Below are 22,324 nucleotides of genomic sequence, written 5' to 3'. Positions count from 1 at the left end.
TGAGGCAATGCTCATTTAGGCCCCATTTGGATTGAGAACTCATCTCATCTCATCTCATTTTATTATTATAACTTTTCTAAATTTTCACACAAAATATAATAAACAATTTAATTTTTTCAAATCTTAAACAATAATAATATTAAAAAATAATATTCTAATAATATTTTATTCAACTTATCTAAAACTATCTCAACTCATTTCACCTCTCAATCCAATCCGGGCCAAAAGGTCGAGATAGAACCGGTTTGCATCAGCGGGAAATTGAGGTTCCATTCTAGTTATGCAGTAAGTGTGGGCAGATCTTGGTTCCAGAGATATGCAACCCTTTATTTACTCTTGTTTTTTTTTTTTTTTTTTTTTTGGTAATTCTGAAGCCAATAAAACTTGCTATCAAAAGAGTTTAATTTTTTAAACATAATACGAAGAAAAGTTCAGTGTTGGGGCACAGGAGACTGCCTCGTATATGCATCTAAAAAGTAGCATTTGCGCGTTCGAATCTCTAGCACAAGTTGGCCCCCAAAAACGAGGGCAGGTTATGCAAAGCACAAGTCATATGAGGGAGGAGGGGCGAGAGGCAAACCAACCATTGAGGAACATATAGACCCGCACTGCATCGTTCATGCAACTATCAAGTGCATATACTGCTTATATATCAAGTATGAGTGAAATTATCAAGTGCATATACTGCTTATTGAAGTAATGGTCTCTTTTGAGCGAGCAAAGAAAGATCATTCAAAATCATCAGCCAAGTTAAAAATAAAATGTGAAAGGGCAGGAATTCTGAAGCATGAAAGTTTCGGGTACCCATTTGAAAAGTGAGGATTCTTGAGCTGAAAGAAATTGGGTAAAGTACATGAGCAACTCAGAAAGACTTTGAACCAAAAGTGGTGCCAATCTCTATATGAACTCCTAGATCCATCACCGCAATTTGATCAGTGTCCAAAAGTTGCTAAGAGAATGTCATTCAGTGAAAAGGCAGGAAAAGGCCATATACAGCATGTACATTATAATTAGGGTCTTAAATACATCACTACAAATTTCTGAATGGAAAAAGGGAGAACAAAGACGAGAAAATTATAAAAAAGCTTTCATCCACCCGTCTGTGCCAAAACGATGAAAAAACTATGTTTACAAGACTTTCTATCCAAGAGAATCTTCTTGGGTAGCTTCGTCATCCTCATCCATTGCATCATCTGGTTTGTGATCCTGCTCAGCTTGATCACTATCCACAGTCTCTGCATCTGAAATTGATATGCCTTTAACATCAACTTCACAATCATCATCATCATCAGTGCAGCTCTCAGTATCTGAGTCCGAAGTAGAACCCTGATTCTCTCTCCCTTGATCACAATCATTATCCATTGAACTACCAAACTGCCCCTTCAAGTCGGGAGCAACAATTCCAATCATTTCACTTAGTGCTTGACGTTCATGATTCCGTCTACTAGAAACAGCCTCAGAAGAGGGGGCGTTTTGACTCTCAGCTACCTGAACATTGGAATCAAGTAGAGCAGCAGCACCTCCCTCAGAATTGCCTGTACTTCTTGTAGATTCTTTCCATCTTTTGGCAATAGCCTCAGAACAGGGTGAACTTTGACTCTCGGCCACCTGAACATTGGAATCATGTTGAGCTGCAGCAGCTTCCTCGTTATTGCTTCTACTTCTTGGAGATTCATTCTCTCCATGTACTGAAGGAGCTGTGCTGCAAGCCCAGCTACCTGCAACTTCAGAAGCTAAGAGGTCTGCCGTTCTAATCGTTCCCCCAACTTCTGTGTCTTCCATAGATTTTAAATTTTCACAGGGATTATTTGATTGAGAGTGACACATGGCACCCTGACAAAGTGTTCGGTCATCAGTATCTTGCACATGGGCTTCATCATCAAGCTGCATTGTCTCCCCAGCTAAAGTGCTGCACTTTCTCAAATCAATACTTTGGTCAACATCAATTCCAGGGCTCTCAGTTTCAAGAACTCGCTCAGTGCCGAAGGCATCTCCCTCCAAAACAGGTGCTGTGCCAACACCCTCAATTTCAGAACCAAATCCAGCCTTGACACTGTGGTCTGCACTCGTAAATTCTTCCTCTTGGGTGTTTTGGCATTGTTCTTGGGTCCTGAAATCACAATCATGCTTCTCGGTAGTGCTGCCTTCATTGCTAGAGGTTTCAACTTGATCTCTTTCAAACCCCTGCGCTGAAGTGGCTGGGCCTGCCTTAGCAGTTACTTTACTACAGAACACAGTTGCTTCTTTTTCCCCACTTTCATTTATGACTCCATTCGGTACATTGAGGTCCATATCAACTGACGTGTTATCATAATTCTCCTCATCTTCCAAAGTCCTCTGCATTGCCTTCAGTTGTTCCTGCTGCTTAGCAAACAGTACTGAAATCTCCTCAGTTGTGGAATAAAATGCTCGTAGTTGTGTTTCCCTGTATGGAAACCATGTGTCTAAAACGAATCAAACCACAACCACTTGAGTTATGCATATTGAAGCATGTTGAAAGATGCAAAATTTGGAGAACTCCCACATTCAGATGCAGGTGTCAAATTCTAACACAAAATCATGAACAAGGGATGCTTGGGAAATGAGATGGGATGAGAAACTTGTATAGTAGTAAAATGGTTTGAGTTAAGATGTTTTATTGGGTCGTGGGAAATGAGAGAAAAAAAATTGAATAAAAATATTATAAAGTTAATAATATTGTTAGAATATTATTTTTTAATATTATTTTTGTTTTGGGATTTGAAAAAGTTGAATAGTTTGGAAAAGCTGTAAAGATTAAGTAATGATTAAATGAAAAAGTTGAAAATTTGAAATTGAAAAATGTTTGTATTTAAGTGATGCTTGGGAAGGAAAATATGAGAAATTTTGAGATAAGATGAGTGAGGATGTGTTTCCCAAACAACCCCTAAGTTACCTCTGATTAAACTACCAGGATCAATACAAAATATTTGGAATTACTATATTCCTTCTTGTCTCTCTTAATGACACCTTACTCTGGACAAAATAAGCCAACATTCTCTATTTCAATTTGACTGGGGAACCAGCAACAATGTTTGCCCGCCGACTCTATTCATATCTCAAGCAATTCAGGGGTCAGCAAAATTACTATTACAGGGGTGAAACCAACAGAGAGTGGACACCATAGCGACGAAGAATAAGTGCCAAATGGGTTTATGGCCACAAGGTAAGCATGCATGGTGTCATCAAGATTTCAAATATGCTATAGAGTTGCATATCTGGTCAGGGTTGAAACTTTTTTTTTTTTTTTTGATAAGTAAGAATCTATATTGAATTGAATGAAACTTGGCAATGCCCAAGTACAATGGAAGTATACAAAGTGAGACAACTAATTACATTCTAGTGAGCTGAAAAGAAGATAGAAACTCATAGGCATTCCCACCCTTAAATACAATAGCAGAAAACCACTGTAAAAGAGAGAATACAAATAAATTCCAGATTTCCCCCACTGCACGCTCCTTGTTGTTAAAACACCTATCATTTCTTTCCGACCATAAACACCACATTAAGCACAAAGGTATCAGTCGCCACACTGCTGCCAGTTGAGTGCTATTATGCCTCCTGTTCCAGCACGCTAGTAGTTCCACCACACTCTTAGGCATTACCCAACTCAACCCGGCTCTATTAAGGATACCAGCCCATAACTCCCCAACCATCTCACAATGTAAAAGCAAATGATCTATCGATTCCCCATTCCTTTTACACATATAGCACCACTCCATGACCACCATACCACGCTTCCTTAGATTATCAACCATCAAAGTCTTCCCAAGTGCAGCTGTCCAAGTAAAAAACGCAACTTTAGATGGAACTAAAACCTTCCAAATGCTCTTCCACGGAAAGAATGTGGGCTGTTGGACTGTCAAAGCCTTGTAAAAATATTTAACAGTAAACCTTTTTTCTCCCCGTGTGAATCCACAACATACGATCACCCCCATTGTCTCCTAACTTTGCTGAATACAAGTAGCTATAAAAATCTGTCATCTCTTCAAGTTCCCAATCCTGAGCATTTCTAGTAAAAATGACATTCCAAGTTACCGTCCCATTTGCAAGACAAAACAATTCTCAAACTGCAACTTGCTGATTTTCTGCCAAGTTAAATACAACTGGAAAAACTGTGGAAAGGGGGCTCTCCCCACTCCAAGCATCGAACCAAAAGCGGGTTCTTGCTCCATCACCTACCTCAAACTGAATATGTTTTTCAAAAGTGTTCCACCCCTTTCTAATAAATTTCCATAGGCTTACTCCATAAGACCCCCTACCCTCCTTAGAACACCATCCCCCCACGCACTACCATACTTGTGATCAATAACCTCTCTCCACAACAAGAAGTTCCCTTCCATTTGATACCTCCACAACCATTTTCCTAAGAGTACCTTGTTAAAAGTGCTCAAATTTCGCACCCCTAACCCACCATTCGCAATCGGACAGCTACCATTTGCCAACTTACAAAGTGAAATTTAATGTCCTCCCCCATGCCACCCCACAAGAAAGCTCTAAACAACTTTTTGATCAGGTTTGACACACCCACCGGTAATAGGAATAGAGAAGGATAGTGAGTGGGAAAGTTGGAGAGGGTGCTTTTGATAAGTGTTAATCTCCCCTCTTTTGATAGATATAGCCGCTTCCACCCCGATAATCTTTTCTCAATCTTCTCTACCACCCCATCCCAAATACTCTTTACTTTGAATGACACACCCAAGGGAAGTCCAAGGTATTTTATAGGAAGAGGCAATTTTATAGCCCAACAACTCTGCTAGAGAAGCAATATTACTCACATCTCCCGGTAAATTCACCTTGAGTCCCGAAACAGCTTCAAAGCACAACAAAACCGTCTTTAGAGCTTGAATCTGCTCACTAACAACATCACAAAAGATGAGCGTATCATCTGCGAATAGTAAGTGAGAAATGGAACTGACACCATTAGTATTGTTGCCAACTGAAAAACCAGCAAGAAATCCCCCCTTACAACAACCTCCACCATGCGACTCAATGCCTCAATTACTATAAAAATGAGGAAAGGTGATAGTGGATCCCCTTGTCGCAAACCCCTCGAAGTCTGAAAAAAACCAAAACATTTTCTGTTGACTAAAACCGAAAACCGAGTGGTCGAAGCGCAATGTTTAACCCATTCGCACCACCAATCCCCAAAACCACATCTTCTAAGCATATAAAATAGGAAGTCCCAACACACATAGTCATAAGCATTTTCCATGTCTAGCTTGCAAAGGACCCCCGAAATGCCTTCTCTTAACTAGCAGTCTAAACATTCATTTGCTATCAAAACTGAATCCAAAATTTGCCGACCTCGAACGAAAGCATTTTGAGGTTTGGAAATGAGTTTATCCATCACCAAACTCATACGATTAGCTAATACCTTTGATATGATTTTGTAGATCCCACCTACCAAGCCTAATAGGCCAGAAATCTTTCAAATCATGGGCACCAACTATTTTTGGGATAAGTGCAATGAAAGTAGCGTTTAATAACTTCTCAAATTTTAGATTAGAATGAAAAGCATGGAAAATCTGCATCACTTCCTCCTTCACTATATCCCAATACTCTTGAAAGAAAGCCATAGAAAAAACATCTGGGCCCGGGGCTTTATCTTTGCACATACCTCTCACCACTAGATGCACATCCTCTTCAACAAACGGCCTCTCCAACCAACTTGCTACATCCGAATCCAGTTTGTCAAAACTTAAACCGTCAAGTTTGGGGCACCATTCTACTTTTTCAGCTAGGAGATCCTCGTAATACTGCACTATATGATCTTGGATCTCTTCGGGAGAATGTAACACATTTGAACCTGAGTGAAGGACTTCAATAGCATTGTTGCGCCTATGAGAATTGGCCACCTTGTGAAAGAACTTAGTGCATTTATACCCCTCCTTCAACCAAAGCGCCCTTGATTTTTGCCTCCAAGGGTTGAAACTTGTTAATCAAGGTTAAAACTCTCCACAAATCAATATTTCACCTCGAGATGTATATAATATTCCATGGTAACCAAAAGAAAACCTCACTGAAATTAAAACCACATGCCCAGATTGGACATCTCTTGGTTTCTCTACTCACACAAAAGAACAACCACTAATGTTGTACCTGATGGTGCTGAGGAAATACTGGCATTTGTTCTTAATTAGAACAAGTTTACAACTAGGCAAACGTCCATCAGAACCAGTTAATAAAAATCTACAAAACAACTCTTCACTAATGAGATGCTTGAGCACTACCATTACCATATGACTTCTATAAAAATAAAACTCACCATCCATTGAAACAAGTGTCACACACATGGAGCAAAATGCATATTCCAATAGCTAATGGTCACAGTATATCTACAGCCTTAGATCTCTCTTACCGGAGCATAATTCTTTCTCTGGCGCCTTTTAACCTTTGTCTCTCAAAATCAAGATCCCGCACTGCAGCATTTATCTCAAGCTCAAGTGCAGAAACTTTAGCCCATGCTTCTTCTCGTGCAGACTGCTAACAACAGCAAGAAAAACCTCAGCTTAAAACTGGAATGGATTCACTAGACGCCAAAAAAGAAACATAGGGTACATCTTGTTACAGAAATTGAAATTTGACGAATAAAACACAATGTTAAATCCTTCACTTTAATATATAAGCATCTCACCAGAATGAATTTAAAAAATGAATATAAACTGCAAGAACCTAAGAGAAAAACCCAGCATCTGTAAACACGTGCTATATCATAGCATTTATGGTATATCCAGTAAAAGACTTCCCTCGAATGTTTTCCACGGTTAACAATATCCATTTCATCAATGTGAACACATCATATTAGTTAATGAAATGAACTACAAAATATGTATATCTCACATGCAAGGACTTCTAGAAATGGTAGTAACTAAATCAAAGATATATTCTAACAGTGGAGGTCTTAAAGAATTTGGATAACAAGGATTTATATTGAATAAATACAATATTTTAAACAGGGAAAAGAAACTTCCATTTCTACCTTTTCGATCTCAAGCTCTTGCCGCATTTGTTTCATTTCATGCTCAAGTTCTTCCACTCTCTGCTTCAACACCCAAAATGTCAGAATGAGCATTAGCCTCAACATCTATATAATATCTAATTAAGCAAAAAAAGATTACTTTTCTTCCATTTGCAGAGGCCAGCTGCTCTTCACAAACTCGAGTTTCCAGCAGGCGGACTTTATTGTCAGAGATAACTAAGTTTTGCCTGGTGTCTTCCTGCAGCGGAAAAGGCAATTGAGATACAAGCCTCTAAAGGTTCGAGTAAAGTACAAACTTTGTTATAAAGAAAAAAGGTATCTTCAATAATACCAGGTTGGACCTCAAGGTATCCACTAGCAAACACCTTTCTCTCTCCGATTCCTGAGAATATAAACATGGATATATAATTAAGCCATTCATTTAAAACAAAACTACATATATCAAATCCCTTTCTTTTCACTTGGTATAAAAAAGCTGTCAGACCTTGAGTTTATTAATCACTTCTTGCAGCTCTCTTTCTCGTCTTAAGGATGCATCAGAAAATCGTTTGAATTCTTCCTGTGCCTCTGACTGTGCTCTCTGCACTGCTGTTTTTAAATCTGCAGCTGCCTTTTCTTGTTCTTCTCTTCTCTGGTCTCGCTCTTCAAATAATTGTGCCTCCAGTTCAGTTATAGATGCCTTCTGACTACAAACAAGAAATCAGGTTATCAATACATTTTTTCTTACAAATTCCCAAACAATTTTACTTTCAACTGAAGAGATCAAAACACAATTCCCCAAAATGTCAAGACATGCTCAAGTAACTCAATAAAAAAGGCCTCAATGTCATATTAGATGCCGAAGTCAATACATTATTCCAACTCAAATCACGCCTCACAGTGACTATTATAAGTTATTCCATAAGTCATTTGTAATAAGCCACTGCCTCCTATTCTAGTGCATCACATGAAGGACAGCCTTATAGCTTATGCACATTGGAAAAAAATTAAAAGGGTAATATTCATTTGAACAAGATCTCTGGCTGTTAGCTTGGTGTACTACATCTGGGAGGTTTGGGGGTGGCCATGAGTTGGTTAGATTGATGTATTAGGACCAGGCTTCTATTTGGGTAGGCTGCTTCTGTTGTGACTATAGTTACTCTAAGAAACTCACTATTTAGGGACAAAGCTCATTTCAGCAAATAAGTGACCATAAAATGTGTCTTACCTCTTCACTATTGCATTTGCTTCTGTGCATGACTGTATAGAAGCATTGAGCCTTCTGTTAAGGTCTTCCATAGCATGTTTCTGCTCAGCAGATATCCTACCGACTGACTCCAGCTCTCTCTGTTTGACCTCCAGCGTATGGTGCAATCCATTTAGTTGATCAAGATATGATCTTGCAACTGATTCTTTGATTTCTTTCATTTCCTACAGAACCAAATATAGCATAATTGTTGTTTAACAGAAGTTCCCATAAGCTATTTTAAAGGTGATTCATTAATATGAAAAACAAAAAAGGCTAAAAAGTTTCTATTGTTTCCACAAGGATGAAGATGGCAAACATAACATTGCCATGCCCTCTTACAAGAAAAAGGAATGAGGAAAATTACTTTTCTTTAGCAAAAAAATAATTTTCTTCACCTTTTTCTCATAAATTAATTTTGATTAATGAATGAAGAATTATTCAATAAAAAGTCGCATCATATGAATTACACTTCAAAACGATATGCATCCTTTTTGGCAGAAGAAATCCATATGAGCACAACTGGAATCTTATATGCATGAGAGAGGAAGAAAGAGCAAGAGAATTTACCAGCATCACTTACATTTTCATGACGCTGAACACATGCATGATTTTCATCGCGTAATGTATTGATTGTAAGGACCTGATTTTCCAATCGCTTCCTCAGTTCCTGACAAATTGAATATTAGACATACAAAATTTATGAAACAGAGACTTTCTAGCCAACTTTATAAGAAGATTCATTTACATAATCATTCATTATAACCCAAATAAAGATACCCTGTTTGATCGTTGAAGGCTGCGAAAATCATCAAGAGAAATAGGACCCTCAGGAGCACCAATGCCAATACCCTTTAGTCTCTTGTTTTCAGAAACAAATTCCTCTGCGTAATCCCCCCCACGAAAAAAAAAAAAAAAAAGACGCAGGATACAGGCATCAGCATATCAAAATCTCCAAACTGTTTAGGTTTCAAGCCATCAAAGTAAAATACAAACAGCATCTATAAGAGCATCTTCACAAAAAATCTTAATAATTCAATGAACAAATGAGAATATGGTAGCTCAAAAGTACAACTTTTCCATCCACAGTTATATCCGACCATCCAATCTACTGATTCTGATTATGGAACTCAGACATGCAGATAAACTGATGTTAATGGAGCATTTACAATAGCAATGCCACAAACCATCTGGTACTTAATTCTACAAAAGCTCAAAAGAATATACCTGATTTTCTTTTTGCAGCTGCACCATCTGCCAAGGGCATGAACACAAGAACTTCTCGATATACAAACGCAAATGCAAGTTCTGTAATTAAGGGCAAAAGACAAAAGGGTTAATAGCACTCTATTTTTCAAACATGATGCTTGAAAACAATAAGAATATAAGCCAAGAGCCATAAAAATACCTCAATAAGTTTAACCAAGCAACGTACACAATTAGAGATTGCACACTACAAATACCACCATCAACTTTAAAAAGAAATGAAAGTTTTTTTTAATGTTTTGAGGTTAGTGATGGGTCCAAAATAAAATTTTGGCATGATGTATGGTGTGGCGATACAACACTCAATGAAGCTTATCCAGAATTCCTTTTTTTTTTTTATAAGTAGAATAAGTATCTATTAATCCAATCAACTGTCAATTACAAAGTCAGAATATGCCCTATTTATGTAGGAGCATTAAAAACTAAGAAGTCATGAAAATCCATGCCATTAAAGTCCACAGCAATGGCCCAAGTACAAAGAGTCCTAAAAAATAACATTTTTAGCTCCGCCATAGATCTCTCTTTGCCTTCAAAAATCCTCTCATTGCGCTCCTGCCACAAACACCACATAATATAGATAGGAATCATCTTCCAAACCGCTTTGATTTGTCACAGACCTCGAATTGAGGTCCAGCAAGCCAAAACATCCAACACGGTTTTCGGCATAACCCACGCTATGTCCAGTCTATTAAACACCTCATCCCATATAGTCCTGGCTAACTCGCAATGTAAAAGTAAATGATTCACTGACTCACCCCCTCTTTTACACATGCAACACCAGTTTGCAATAATTATCCTCCTCTTTCTCATATTTTCCGTAGTGAGAATCTTTCCTAAAGACGCTGTCCACACAAAGAAAGAAGCTTTGGGAGGAGCCTTATTGCGCCAAAGCTTTCTCCAGGGAAACTGTATCTCAGGAACTTGTGTGAGTACCTTGTAGAAGGAACGAACAGTGAACACCCCTTTCCTTGCTGGACTCCACCACAAATCATCTTCATGTTGGATATTTGGACGAAAAGAATACAAAAGACTATAAAAATCTACAAAACTCCCCATCTCCCAATCTTGTGCCGCCCGGTTAAAGTTGATATTCCAATGAATGTTCCTTCCTGCAACTTCCATAACCTCCGCCACCATGGCATCTTTAGCATTTGCAATCAAGAAAAGTGTAGAAAACAAGTCTTGTAGAGCACTGTTGGTACACCATACATCCTTCCAAAACCTAATCTTGGAACCTGTACCCAATTGCAGTCTAGTGTGTTGATGGAAGACCTCCCACCCTCTTCTAATGTGTTTCCATAGCCCTTATCCAGAATTCTATGGCATAGCAAGAATGAAAAAAGCCTCAATTGCTGACCTCTTAACCCTTTCTAATGGTACTCCCCAATGGAATGTTACATTCTTTAGAGACGCACAAGATTGGGAAGTTAACACTTTCTTAGAGTTCTATGATCTAGTGTACTCTACCTGTATAATGAGGGGACCAAAAGACAAGATCTTTTGGCGCCCTTCTAAGAAAGAGAAGTTCACAGTTCGCTCCTACTATCATGCCATGATCACACATAATACAAATTCATTCCCATGGAAGATTATTTGAAGTCAAAAGCACCCTTGAAGGCAAATTTTTTTGTATGGACGGCCTCATTAGGGAAGATCCTCACAAAGACAATTGACAAAACGCCACATCATAGTTATGGATTGGTGTTGTATGTGCCAAAGGAGTGGAGAATCCATATATCATCTATTAATTCATTGTGAGATTGCTATGACCCTATGGAATAACTCCTTTGCTCGGGTGGGATTAGCTTGCGTGATGCCGAAAAGGGTAATCGACCTCCTAGCTTCTTGGCGAGGCATCTAGGGTAATCCTCGTATTGCAAAAGTGTGGAAGATGGTCCCAATTTGTCTATGGTGGTGTATTTGGAGGGAGACGAGTGCAAGAAGCTTTGAAGATCGAGAAAGGCCAATGGATGCGCTTAGAAGTTTATTTTTCAATCTTTACTCCATTGGTCGATTGTAATTGATTTTAATGGAATGTCTTTTCATGACTTCCTTGTATCGCTAAACTTGCATGCATAGGTGACGCTCTTGTATATGTCCCGTATACTCGGGCCTTTGTCTATTTTATGCTCAATAAATTCTCTTTATCAATCAAAAAATGTTTATACACTCTAACGACACCACCCGACCAGGTTTCACTTGAGTTTTTTTTTTTTTTTTTACTATTTTTCTGTTTAAGGTTGGTGTGGACAATCTTGGACATGCGGCATGCGGCTCGTAAGACATGGCATGCTTTCGGTTAACCTTTTGGATGGAATATGGATGGAGAGACCATGTTGTTAATGCATGCAAACCAGAAGATAGAAGATTACTTTGTTAATTTTGAAAATCTAAGGATGTTTTTTATAACCGACTTTTGACCCAAGGTTCTTAACCTTATTTTATCCCTTCTATATAAATGCTTCTCATCCAAAATTAAAATAGAAGAGACATTAGACTCCATTACTCAATGAGTCGGATGCAATAATTTAGACGAAGAGCTTTGTGGGATTGAAGTACTGAATATTACCATGCTCAGGAGGAGCGGCAAATGAAATAATATTTCCATGGCGGAGTTTGACTTCGGCACCATTCTTCCTCAACTTGTCCCAGTTGAGATATGTTCCATTCGTACTGCGAAACACTTAATACAATCAGACATATAGTAAAATATAAAATAAGAGGGAAAAAAAAAAGATCAAGGATAAAGCGCTAAATGAACAATGCAGAACCTCGTATCTTTTAAGAAGACTGTATATTCCGAATCATCAGCACCTAGCCTCCTCCTATATATCTTGCAATGATATGCACTAACCGCGATTGATTCAATCTGGAAACGTGTATCCTCGACTAACCGACCGATGCAATGTTCATCCGCAGTCAGAAGCATATTTATGCTCTGTGAATACAATAATTTCTTCGATTTAAACACCAAAAAAAAAACATCAAATATGGTGCATACGACGTTGGACCAGCGCCCAAACAATGTAGGTAACAAAGTCTATTTCTTGGCAACGAAAAACGAATTGGAATACAATGGGTTAGGGTTCATAACCTGATGGCGTTTGCGAGCATTGGTGGAGATAGCAGTGAGGACAGCCCATACGTCGGGATCAGAATTCTGAAGAGGCTGGGAAGCGATCTTGGATGCGACAGAGAGAATGTGGTCCTTGGCGCTCGACGACCCGTTAGTGGTGGTGGTGGCGGAGGTTTTCGTAGGACGAGGAAGAGGAGGTTGAGAAGAGCCGGTACCTGGGACTATGGAAGCAGGGCTTGGGGAGGGCTTCGGAGTTGTAGAGGTCTTCTCTGGGTTCTCATCAATTACAGCAGCCATAGTAGCGAGAAGTTTTGGCGGGGAGTTTGAAACCCTAATTAACTGTTTTTCTCTTTCGCATTAGGGAAGTGAAATAGTGGAGACCGGAGTACGGACTGGGAGTGAGCTTTACTTTCTTGGTTGCCCCGGAAACTGGGCTTCCCTCCGGTTGGATCGGGTACAATTACCAAATGTAGCTTCAAGCCCGTCTGAGTTAAGTAAACTATTCGCGTACTCCTACAATCATACGGGATGCACAAGAAAAAATATATAAGAAAACTATTCGCGTACTCCTACAATCATACGGGATGCACAAGAAAAAATATATAAGAATAATATTCCATATGATCGTAGGGGTATAAATGTTGTGTAATTTTTTAAAAAAGAGTAGAGTCTATTATTAAAAAGTTAATTTTTTTATATAAATCTCGTATTTATTCATTTTTTTTAAAAAGATTATAAGATACTTACACATTCTACAATTACAAATATCATTTCTCTATATTAATTACTATTTATTTTTTATTTTATAATTATATTTCGAAGTTGTTTGAATGAGATTTTTTCAATTAATTATTTTAATAAGTTCAACATAGAAGAAAAAATGGATTATATGACTTGGCAAAAAAAAAATCCGTATATTATTAATAGAAAAAGAAAAAACTCAATTTCTTAAATTCTTTTGTGTTCACCTATGTTACTCTAGCAACCCCAATGTCTTAAAGATGGCGTTCTTTATTCCATAGTACACAATTTTTCTTTTTTTCAATAGCCACCTCTTCTGCTGGATTAAGAGACAAGTATTGTATAATCTCCAAGCCTTTTCCTTCAGAACTGATAATCAGATTAGGCAAAGATAAGATCAATTCGTTTGCAGCAAAGTTGAACCCTGATTTGCTGAGAAGACCAAAAATAAAATTATTTCAAGGATGCAGACAAACCCTTCTATAAAAATATGAACATATACTCAAAGCAACTAGTAAAGTTTGGCAAGTTATCCAGATGCTGCCGTACTATCAGTAACAGCACTATATAATTCTCAGAATAATAACATGAATCTAATCTCTCTATCATGCTGTTGGCTCAAGTCCATTTCTGCAACTGATCATAAATGTGCTCTAATCTTTTTTTTCAAAAAAGAAAAAACTAAATCACAAGCATAACAATGGTTTAAGGAGGTCAATTCTAAAACTGCTGTATCACGCTGAGGACCTCCCCGTTATGCAGCAGAGCCAGAAATGCTTCAAGCTAAGACTAACCAGCAAGTGGGTTAGCATGCATTGTGACGCGATTGAGTCTGATCTCCGCAAGTGGTCGATCTCCAGGACCTGTTTGAGTCTGCACAAACCCAAATTCAGCTCGGTGATGTCATATTTTGATTTTCTTTAATGTGGAACTCAAGATGAGCAATTTTTCCTCGGTTGTAATTCTCAAGCTACTCCAGAACAGAATTTCTAAGGAGAGAAGGGGGGGGGGGGGGGGGGGGGGGAAGCATGAGATAAGAACTGGTAAACAGACAAGTGCTAAACTTAGTAGTTTACTTCCAACCAAATAGCAAAAGAGCATTACTTGCAGCATAGCAAGATACTTTACCTTTTCCATTAGATCAAGGACTTCAAATCCATGAATCACTTTACCAAACGAAGTGTACAGTCCATTAAGATGAGGCTGCTTTGCATAAGTTATGAAGAACTGGCTTCCATTAGTATTGGGGCCACTGTTGGCCATTGAAAGAATACCCCTTGCATTGTGCTGGAAAATGGGGGGAAGGGGGGGGGGGGGGGGGGGGGGGGGGGGGGGGGGGGGGGGGGGGTGGGGGGGGGGGGGGGGGGGTGGGGGGTGTGGTGGGGGTAAAGATCAGAATGAAATCCCGCCAAAACCAATATACTCCATTAAGCATCCTACCTAATAGAGCACACACACAGGAGAAGTACACAAAAGAACATAAATGGTAGATATTAGAAAGAAGGTCATGTTTATTTGAGTTAACATCTTGTTAGGCAGCATTTACCTTGCAGCTGAAAAAAGAAGTAAAAGGGATGCAAGATGAGAATTCCAAAAGCAAGTAGGTATAATTCATGGCCACTAAGAGCAACCCCATGGCAAACTAAATGCACCTTAAGCTATGGTTTCTCGTGAACAAGACTAGAGGTTAGGACTCGGCTTGCAAGCCTTATATATAAGAGCATGCACATTTCTGAGAGTGCAATTGAAGCCAATCTCCCTTCCTATTAGCAAGAGAAAAAAAAAAAAAAAAAGGAACTGCTTTTTCTTGGATTAGTGGGCAGTGGCTACTGGTATGGAATTTGGTGACCAGGGTCCAACATTTGCAGTTCAAGATTCACAGAATATGTTGCTGTTAAGTTACATAAATAAGTCAGAGTTAGATAACTTGAAGTTCCCAGTCCAACTTGGGGAAAAAAGAGGTTATGGCACTCGCAAGTCAGTAGAAGAGGAGACCAACCAAAATTTACAAATTAAATTAAAGATATTACAGCAGGCAAATGGAAAAGTCTAGTGGCCTAAGTATGGCTCATGCATTAGACTACTTTACCTTGAGAGATTCTCTTATTTCGTCGCTGAACTTCTTTCCCCATATACTGGTTCCCCCCTTGCCTGTACCTGTCGGGTCTCCGCCTTGAATCATAAAACCTTTAATATTTCGGTGAAATATGGTCCCATCATAATACCCGCTTGCACATAGAGCCAAAAAGTTCTGTGTTGAAATTAAAAAAATTTTACAAGTTGTGTTGAAATAAATAACAACTGTTAGCAAAAACATCACTAATAAAACAAGGGTTTGAGACATCAATGCAACAACGCAGACCATGGGAATTCCCATTAAACGGAACTCAGTAGAAGGTAGCGCAAATAATAAAAAAACAAATACATTGCAAGATCATGCACTCAGTGCTGCTCAGAAGTTTGGAAGTGCTCAAATTCTTCTTCTTTTGTTCTTTAGCCAGGAACTAGGAACCGAAATAACAGTTATTCTATGAGCATCTTCTTGACTCTTTCTACCCCATGGCGATATCCGGTAGACATACCATCATGCTCGGCTGGGGTTCGGCATGTTTGTAAACGCAATAATCCAACCCAAATTTTGCTTTGCTTGTCTGTCAGTCGATTCTAAAGTGGACCTTGAGACTTCAAATCATTCTTAAAAGCTGGGAGAGGATGCTAGTTATTGTTTTACAGACAGCAAAAGACATGTACATAGATATTCCTTCCTTCGTCAAGACAGTTAAAAGATTAATGAAATGGGTATATATGATAAGAAAATATGTCGTAGAGTTAGCATTTAAATAAAATTAAGCTAAAAGTAGCTTCATGTAATTGTTTTTTTTAGGCAAAAGTTACTTCGTTAAGTCGTTTGTTACTTTGTTGGCAGAAAGGCAGAAACCCTGTCCAAACAAAAGATTCTGGGAAAATCCCGGGGAAACAAATAGAGCACGGAACTACGTGTAAAATTCGGGGCACTGACCTCTGTAGCCTTGGGAACCTCGTCGCAGAAGATCTCGCACTTGATATCCCCGAGATTCGTGTGCAGCGTGACTGACTGCAAAACCCAAAACAAAAAAATAAAAAATCGCAAACGCGTGAAATCATGGTTTGATTCGTGAACTGAAGGTGTTCGATACTTCGATCAAAGTACGCGACGAAAGATTAACCATTATGCTAGCGAGTTGCGAGTTGCGAGCTTTGTTTTTACGATGTCTAGACTCTGAACTCTTAAGAGCACCACAGCTTTGAAAAGTTTATGCAATAACTGGTTGTGCTCTCTAATCTCAACGAGAGAGAGAGTCGTGTACACACAGTGCCACGTCTCTAAACGACGTCGTGAGTCTTGTTTAACCGGGAATAACTCGTATGACTTGAAGTTAGAAAAACTCCACCATATTATTTCCCTCAGTCATCCCATACAATACTTGTCAAATTATATTCATGTGTTATTGTTCATTTACTTACCAACAATTACCACGTGCGTGCTAGTTATTGTTCTCTTACATTAAATAGTAAATAGTGTTACCTCATAGACTTCAACACTAAAACAATAACAATTACATGAAACTTTTCTTGTTTTCTTCCCTCAAACGTATGAATTTTCCTTATATCTTCAATTACTTTACCAAAACGAATGAGACAAGATGAAAATTCAGTATAAGAAAAACAAAAACTCTAATTGAGTGTTTTTAGGTCGTCAAAAAATTACACCAGTAAAATCATAAAAAATAGAACTATAAGGGGCTTTACGATTATCCATCCTCCAGGATCTCCCTGTGTACATGCATGCAGGAGGTGCTGCAGTACTTATAATTATATCTGTGAAAAGGAACTTTGCCGGCCAGCGAAGTATTACAACAGGAGCAGTTGATGTCACCGGCTAACCCACTTCCGGGTTGTGAAGTGATTGTTACTGTTGGGGAACTATTGCCTGGTTTATCAAGGGCTGCAGCAGCAGCTAGTCTCCTCTCAGCAGCAGCTGCTCTCTTTTCCCTCTCAGCAGCCATTGCCCTTTTCAGCTCCTCCTTAGTCAGTTACAGAAAGAAATTAGAAAAAAAACAAACAGTTCATACAATTTGTTGTGATTAGGACAGTCAAAGATTCGTGCGGGGCGGGGGGAGAGGAAGGACAAAGGGAAATAAAGTTATGTGCTAATTGTCCTACCCCAACACAACTTTAACACAATTATGTTTAAAAAACCAAAATTTCCAGTACTTTTGAACGGTTGACTCATGATTGTGAGATGATGTAATTGAATTAAAGTGAAAAAAAAATTAATGATAGTTTATAGTTGTATATGAGTAGTAATTCTATCATTACTCCATAAAATGTGCAAAAGCTATTTTCAAAACCAATACAATTCTAATTTATATTGAGTTCATGTTAAACAATAACAGTAATATCGTTTTTATTATACTGACCTCTTTAGAGATCTGTGAACCACTGCTAGATTGGGATCCCCTTAGAACAGAAGTTGAAGTAGCTCCTCGATTTTCTACAACTTTTAAAGCATTTTGGCTTAGGGCAGGCTGAGACTGCAAATTCGCACCAGGATAGAATTGAAAGTGAATTGTGTGAAAAAAGTCGAAAAAAAAATAACAGAGAGAAGGAACCTTACAATTTACATGTGGTCAATGGCACACTTAAATAGTTGATTAATAAAAATTTACTTCACAAAAGGTGCCTCATAATTCCACAACTGATTACTTCTTACTTATCAAAATAATAATAATAATAATTCCAAAATTGGCATCCATCGCCTTTCCAACTTAACACAAAGGACTGACAGAAAGAACAATGATCGGAACCATTTAATTTAAGGTTACTCTGATAATTTAAAATTGAAGGCTCGGAGGGTCATGCACCCACGCCTCAAGGTCCAAGCTCAAAGCACTTACTAAATCTCCGAGGTCTTACCAAACAAGGCAACTGAGATGCTTATTCTACAATTATATACTATGATAATAAATTCTACACATTAAAGTGATTCAAACCCTAAAATTTAGTCACTGGAAGGTTAATCCTCACTGATGCTCCCTTCGATTGGCCAAAAGCAAACAAAATCACATCACTTCAAATTCTATCCTAAATATATCCATGGTAAACCTAAATTTAATTCCAGAAAGCATAAATGCTAATGGAGAAGAAATACCCCATTACCATCTTTCATAAAATATGAAAGGAAAACTGAGCACTACGCACCTGAGCCTTCTTTTCTTTTGCCTTCCGTAATTTCTTCAATTCTTTTGCTCTTGCTTTCCTCTTTGCATCTTTTTCGGCCTGAAGAACCAAAAAAGAAGGAAAACAACCACTTTATCTTGCTCATCATAAGAATGTAATCATCAAACAATTAGATCAAGAATGCAAGGGAAACCCATCACTGTTGATAATATAGGTTGGTTAACAAAACCATTGAAAATGTGAATAGCCATGCTAGCAAGTTAACTTGTTAGCCCATGACCCGATTGCTTGAACACCAGGAACTCAATTTTTTCAATAATATTTTGACATTGCTCCTAGCTAATGTGGCTCTTCATGATGTATTTTGATCTATCACAAGCAAACATAGGATAGCTAGGTTGCCAAATACAATAAGGGACACAATCACCAAGATTCCCAATCTCGTATTCTTTTCCTGTGTTTATATACAGATGTCTCAAACCTTGGTTAGAGAGCGTGATGCCTTTCCTCATTGTATTATACTTTTCTTCCATATGTTACTAATACATACGGTTATGTAAAAGAGACACAGCACCCCAGCCAAAAAGCAAATAACTTAGGTAATGATGTACAGAATTGAGTCGTTTAACTCTCATTTTACGCACTGCACAAACATATCATTTTTCTTTAATCAGCCACTGACATATGCCTACCTGCTTAGCAGCTTGAGATTCCTCCATTTCTTTAGTCAATGCACTAGGCACTTTGGCGGCCTGCCAATCCCACTTTTCAAGGTTTGAGGCCATGAACCTTCTAAAGCTGTTTCTCACTTCCTTTTCATTTGCCACCATATATGGCGTCCGTCCTCTTTCATCCTTGCAGCAAGGATCAAGACCCTGTTCCAGGAGTTCCAAAACCTTTTGAGCATTGCCAGATTGTGCTGCTTCATGCAAAGGAGTTGATCTACCCATAAGTTCAATCTCACTCTCACTTGATACAGAGAGTTCATCAGATTTTTTGAAACTTGAACAAGCATCCACATTATCCCCATGACCCGACTCGTCACCCATGTCTTCTTTGCTGGAGCCCAGGATGCCATCATTTATTGTACTCATTCTTGAACATAAGTCCTCTTCAATGCTTAGTGGAATCTCCTTCTCATCTATTTCATACGCAACTTGAGTCAATTGGTTATATATACGCTTGGCTTCCTTCAAAGTTGGCCTCCTAACAGTCAATGGAACATTTCGAACAACACCGTGCCGATGGCTAAAATAAGGTATTTCCCCATTGAAGAGCAATTGATGGTTGTTTGAAGGAGCATAAATGAAAATGCAAGTGGAAGCATCAAAATAAGGCTTCCAAGCAGCAAGTAGTTCCTGAACATCCTAGAAATAAGCGAGACAAGAATTCATCAACCTTAGAAGAGATCTAAAAGAAATGACATAAAATCAATATAGATACAAATATGCATTCAAGCATGCATGTGACTGAGTTTTAATTACCTTCTTCAAAGCAAGTTCATTATATCGTCGAAGTGAAGCCCCAGCAGAATGCACAGTCCTGCCACCGGCATCTTTTGATGACTGTTTTTTTCCAGCCTTAGCCCTTACAACATATCTACATGACAAAGAATAGAGTTCAAGCATACTCAGAGAAATCTCAACTATGTCCCAGTCATATATCTTTGTGGGGAGAGAGAGAGAGAGAGAGAGAGAGAGAGAGAGAGTGAGTTATAGGAGCTTTCACTATGCCTGGGATTCCATTCTATCCAATTAAACAAAAAATGTTGAACGATAGCAAAAAACTATCCCATTTTGTTATTTGGAGGGAAGCGTTTTGGTAAGCTACAGCATTCATTTGAGAAGCATACGAGCCTGAGTTTAGGGCTTATCTCAAGCTGCCACTCTGACTCATCCTATTGAGTATAGAGCAAGAACATGCTCCACACATGATTCTGAACTCAAGTGTTTTTTTAACATGGCACAGATTGATAATCACAACTTTCAGGGGGAAAAAACTAAGAAAAAGATGCGCTAACCGGTGGAATGTTTTATGAGCAACAACTATGCTACCATCAAAGACACAGCCAGCAAAGTGCCCACCACTAGCAAGCAACACAATTCTTAAACGGGTATTATCTCTAGGCTCACGAATCAAACTTTTCACTCTCTCGATCACATCGTTCTCTTCCAAGCATGACGCAGACACACCATTGTCTACTGCAATATCATTCCCATTAGAAATGTTTTCAGATTCATTGATAAGTAAACTCTTCCAAAATGAAATCCGCTCTCCCGTATTAAGACGGATATATAAATGTTGCTTAGAGTTGCCAGTTGTTCCCCGATGTAAATCACGGTTGGGGCCAAATTCCTTTTCGGCTTCATCTTCCGAACCCGATATGCTTGATATATCATAGTCTTTGAAAGAATCAGAAGTGAACTCATCAAAATCTTCCTCCCTCACAATATTTTTTCCAGCAATGTGTAACTTGACCTATTGTCACATAGAAACAAGCATATGCATTAGAGCATTCCAAAAAAACTCTATCGTCGAATTTTCGAAAGGCCTATAAAGGAATAGGTTTTCCAAAAACTTAGGCCAAGTTTGGATTCAAAAATACCCACAACCATTCTCATCTCATCTCATCTCATCTCATCTAATCATTATAACTTTTACAAACTTCCATTCAAAATACTATAAACAATTTATCTTTTTCAAATCTAAAAAAAAAAAAAATATTTAAAAAATAATATTCTAACAATATTTTATTCAACTTTCATCTCACTATCCAAACCTCCCCTTAACTGAATTTCAATTTCTATTTTCATGTCGGGTGCGACGTAGTTTAAAAAAAATGGGGGGTTGAAAGAGTACCAAAAAAATATGCAAAAGAATTAGTATTCCCACCAAAAGAACACAAAACTTTCCAGAAAACACCAAGAAGACATGTCTCAAAACAAAATGGAACTTTTTGAAAACTTGAGATTGCACAACACAACAAACAATCCACAAGAAACCTGACTCGAACAATTCACCTACATAAAGCTCTCTAAAACCACAAAACAAAATTCTCGCAATTCAATTACAGTGAGAAAAAAACGAACGATTAATTGACAAGGGGTGTGAAATCCAAGGAAATTGGTTTACATTGAATCGGTGAATATCGGACTTAAAATGCGAGCGCTGGTCCTGGAGGGAGTCGAACTCGCCCTTGCAGGTGTTGCAGGTCCATCTAGGCGTTGCTAAGACGACGTTTTTGGGGGCATTAGCGTCGTCTTGAGGAAAGTCTAGTGTTTCGGGAGCAGAGCTGTTGGGGTTATCAAGGTGCTCGGAGATCGGAGTTAGAGAGGAGTGAGGCGAGGAGAGAAGATGACAGGAGTCGAAGAAGTCGGGCGGGAGGTCGAAGATGGAACGGTGTCGTTTTTTCTTCCTGAGGGTCGGTCCTGTTGGTTTCTCTGGTGATTTTGGTTGTCAAAGTAGGAGGAGGGCCTGTCGCCATGGACGTGGATTTTTGGGTTCCCTGTCACGAATGGCGGCCATTCATTTAGTCGGACGATTGCACTTGAAAAGGCGGCGATTCGACTTCCCAAAACGACGGCGGCTCATGTCGTCTCAATTACTTAATTATTATTTATAAATTATTCAGTATTTTTTATAAGAGTACTGCTGCATCTCCCCCGACAACCCACCGAAAATGTAAAAGTAGTTTTTATATTTTTTTTCACGTACTTTTTAAATTATCATAAATATTTTAAAATAAAATAAAAAATTTACAATATCAATAAAAAATACTTCTTTAATCAATAAAAAT

The 22,324-nt window shown here is 38.5% G+C and overlaps 3 protein-coding genes across 6 annotated transcripts; all 3 read right to left on the bottom strand.

Annotated features, from left to right (window-relative positions):
- Positions 1 to 936: 936 nt before the first annotated feature.
- LOC121262886 (nucleoprotein TPR) lies at positions 937 to 13,021 on the bottom strand. Of its 4 annotated transcripts, none has more exons than XM_041165566.1 (14): positions 12,586 to 13,021; positions 12,263 to 12,429; positions 12,061 to 12,164; positions 9,453 to 9,533; positions 9,301 to 9,348; positions 9,006 to 9,109; positions 8,809 to 8,895; positions 8,208 to 8,410; positions 7,485 to 7,686; positions 7,332 to 7,382; positions 7,140 to 7,238; positions 7,001 to 7,060; positions 6,380 to 6,504; positions 937 to 2,425 (listed from the first exon to the last, which is right to left on the bottom strand). In XM_041165566.1, exons 1-14 carry the CDS (start codon positions 12,862 to 12,864, stop codon positions 1,141 to 1,143), a joined length of 2,895 nt encoding a protein of 964 aa, XP_041021500.1. In that variant the 5' UTR covers positions 12,865 to 13,021; the 3' UTR covers positions 937 to 1,140. The 4 variants fall into 4 exon arrangements, with proteins under 4 accessions (XP_041021500.1, XP_041021508.1, XP_041021517.1 ...); XM_041165574.1 differs by having other exon boundaries at positions 6,380 to 6,501; positions 12,586 to 13,020; XM_041165583.1 differs by lacking the exon at positions 9,301 to 9,348.
- A 765-nt stretch (positions 13,022 to 13,786) lies between these two features.
- Positions 13,787 to 16,683, bottom strand: LOC121262880 (peptidyl-prolyl cis-trans isomerase CYP18-1). The gene is made up of 5 exons (XM_041165552.1): positions 16,515 to 16,683; positions 16,328 to 16,402; positions 15,398 to 15,559; positions 14,437 to 14,595; positions 13,787 to 14,181 (listed from the first exon to the last, which is right to left on the bottom strand). Exons 1-5 carry the CDS (start codon positions 16,515 to 16,517, stop codon positions 14,098 to 14,100), a joined length of 483 nt encoding a protein of 160 aa, XP_041021486.1. The 5' UTR covers positions 16,518 to 16,683; the 3' UTR covers positions 13,787 to 14,097.
- Positions 16,684 to 16,946: 263 nt separating this feature from the next.
- Positions 16,947 to 21,984, bottom strand: LOC121262872 (ankyrin repeat and zinc finger domain-containing protein 1; the record flags this gene model as incomplete). The annotated part of the gene is made up of 7 exons (XM_041165540.1): positions 16,947 to 17,372; positions 17,769 to 17,882; positions 18,550 to 18,627; positions 19,221 to 19,895; positions 20,013 to 20,127; positions 20,549 to 21,006; positions 21,661 to 21,984. Coding segments are annotated over 7 exons (2,037 nt in total), but the record flags the coding sequence as incomplete, so codon positions are not given.
- Between the last annotated feature and the right edge of the window lie 340 nt (positions 21,985 to 22,324).

Source organism: Juglans microcarpa x Juglans regia, chromosome 1D (assembly GCF_004785595.1).
Source record: "Juglans microcarpa x Juglans regia isolate MS1-56 chromosome 1D, Jm3101_v1.0, whole genome shotgun sequence".
Taxonomy (NCBI): domain Eukaryota; kingdom Viridiplantae; phylum Streptophyta; class Magnoliopsida; order Fagales; family Juglandaceae; genus Juglans; species Juglans microcarpa x Juglans regia.
This window is presented reverse-complemented; position numbering and strand designations above follow the sequence as displayed.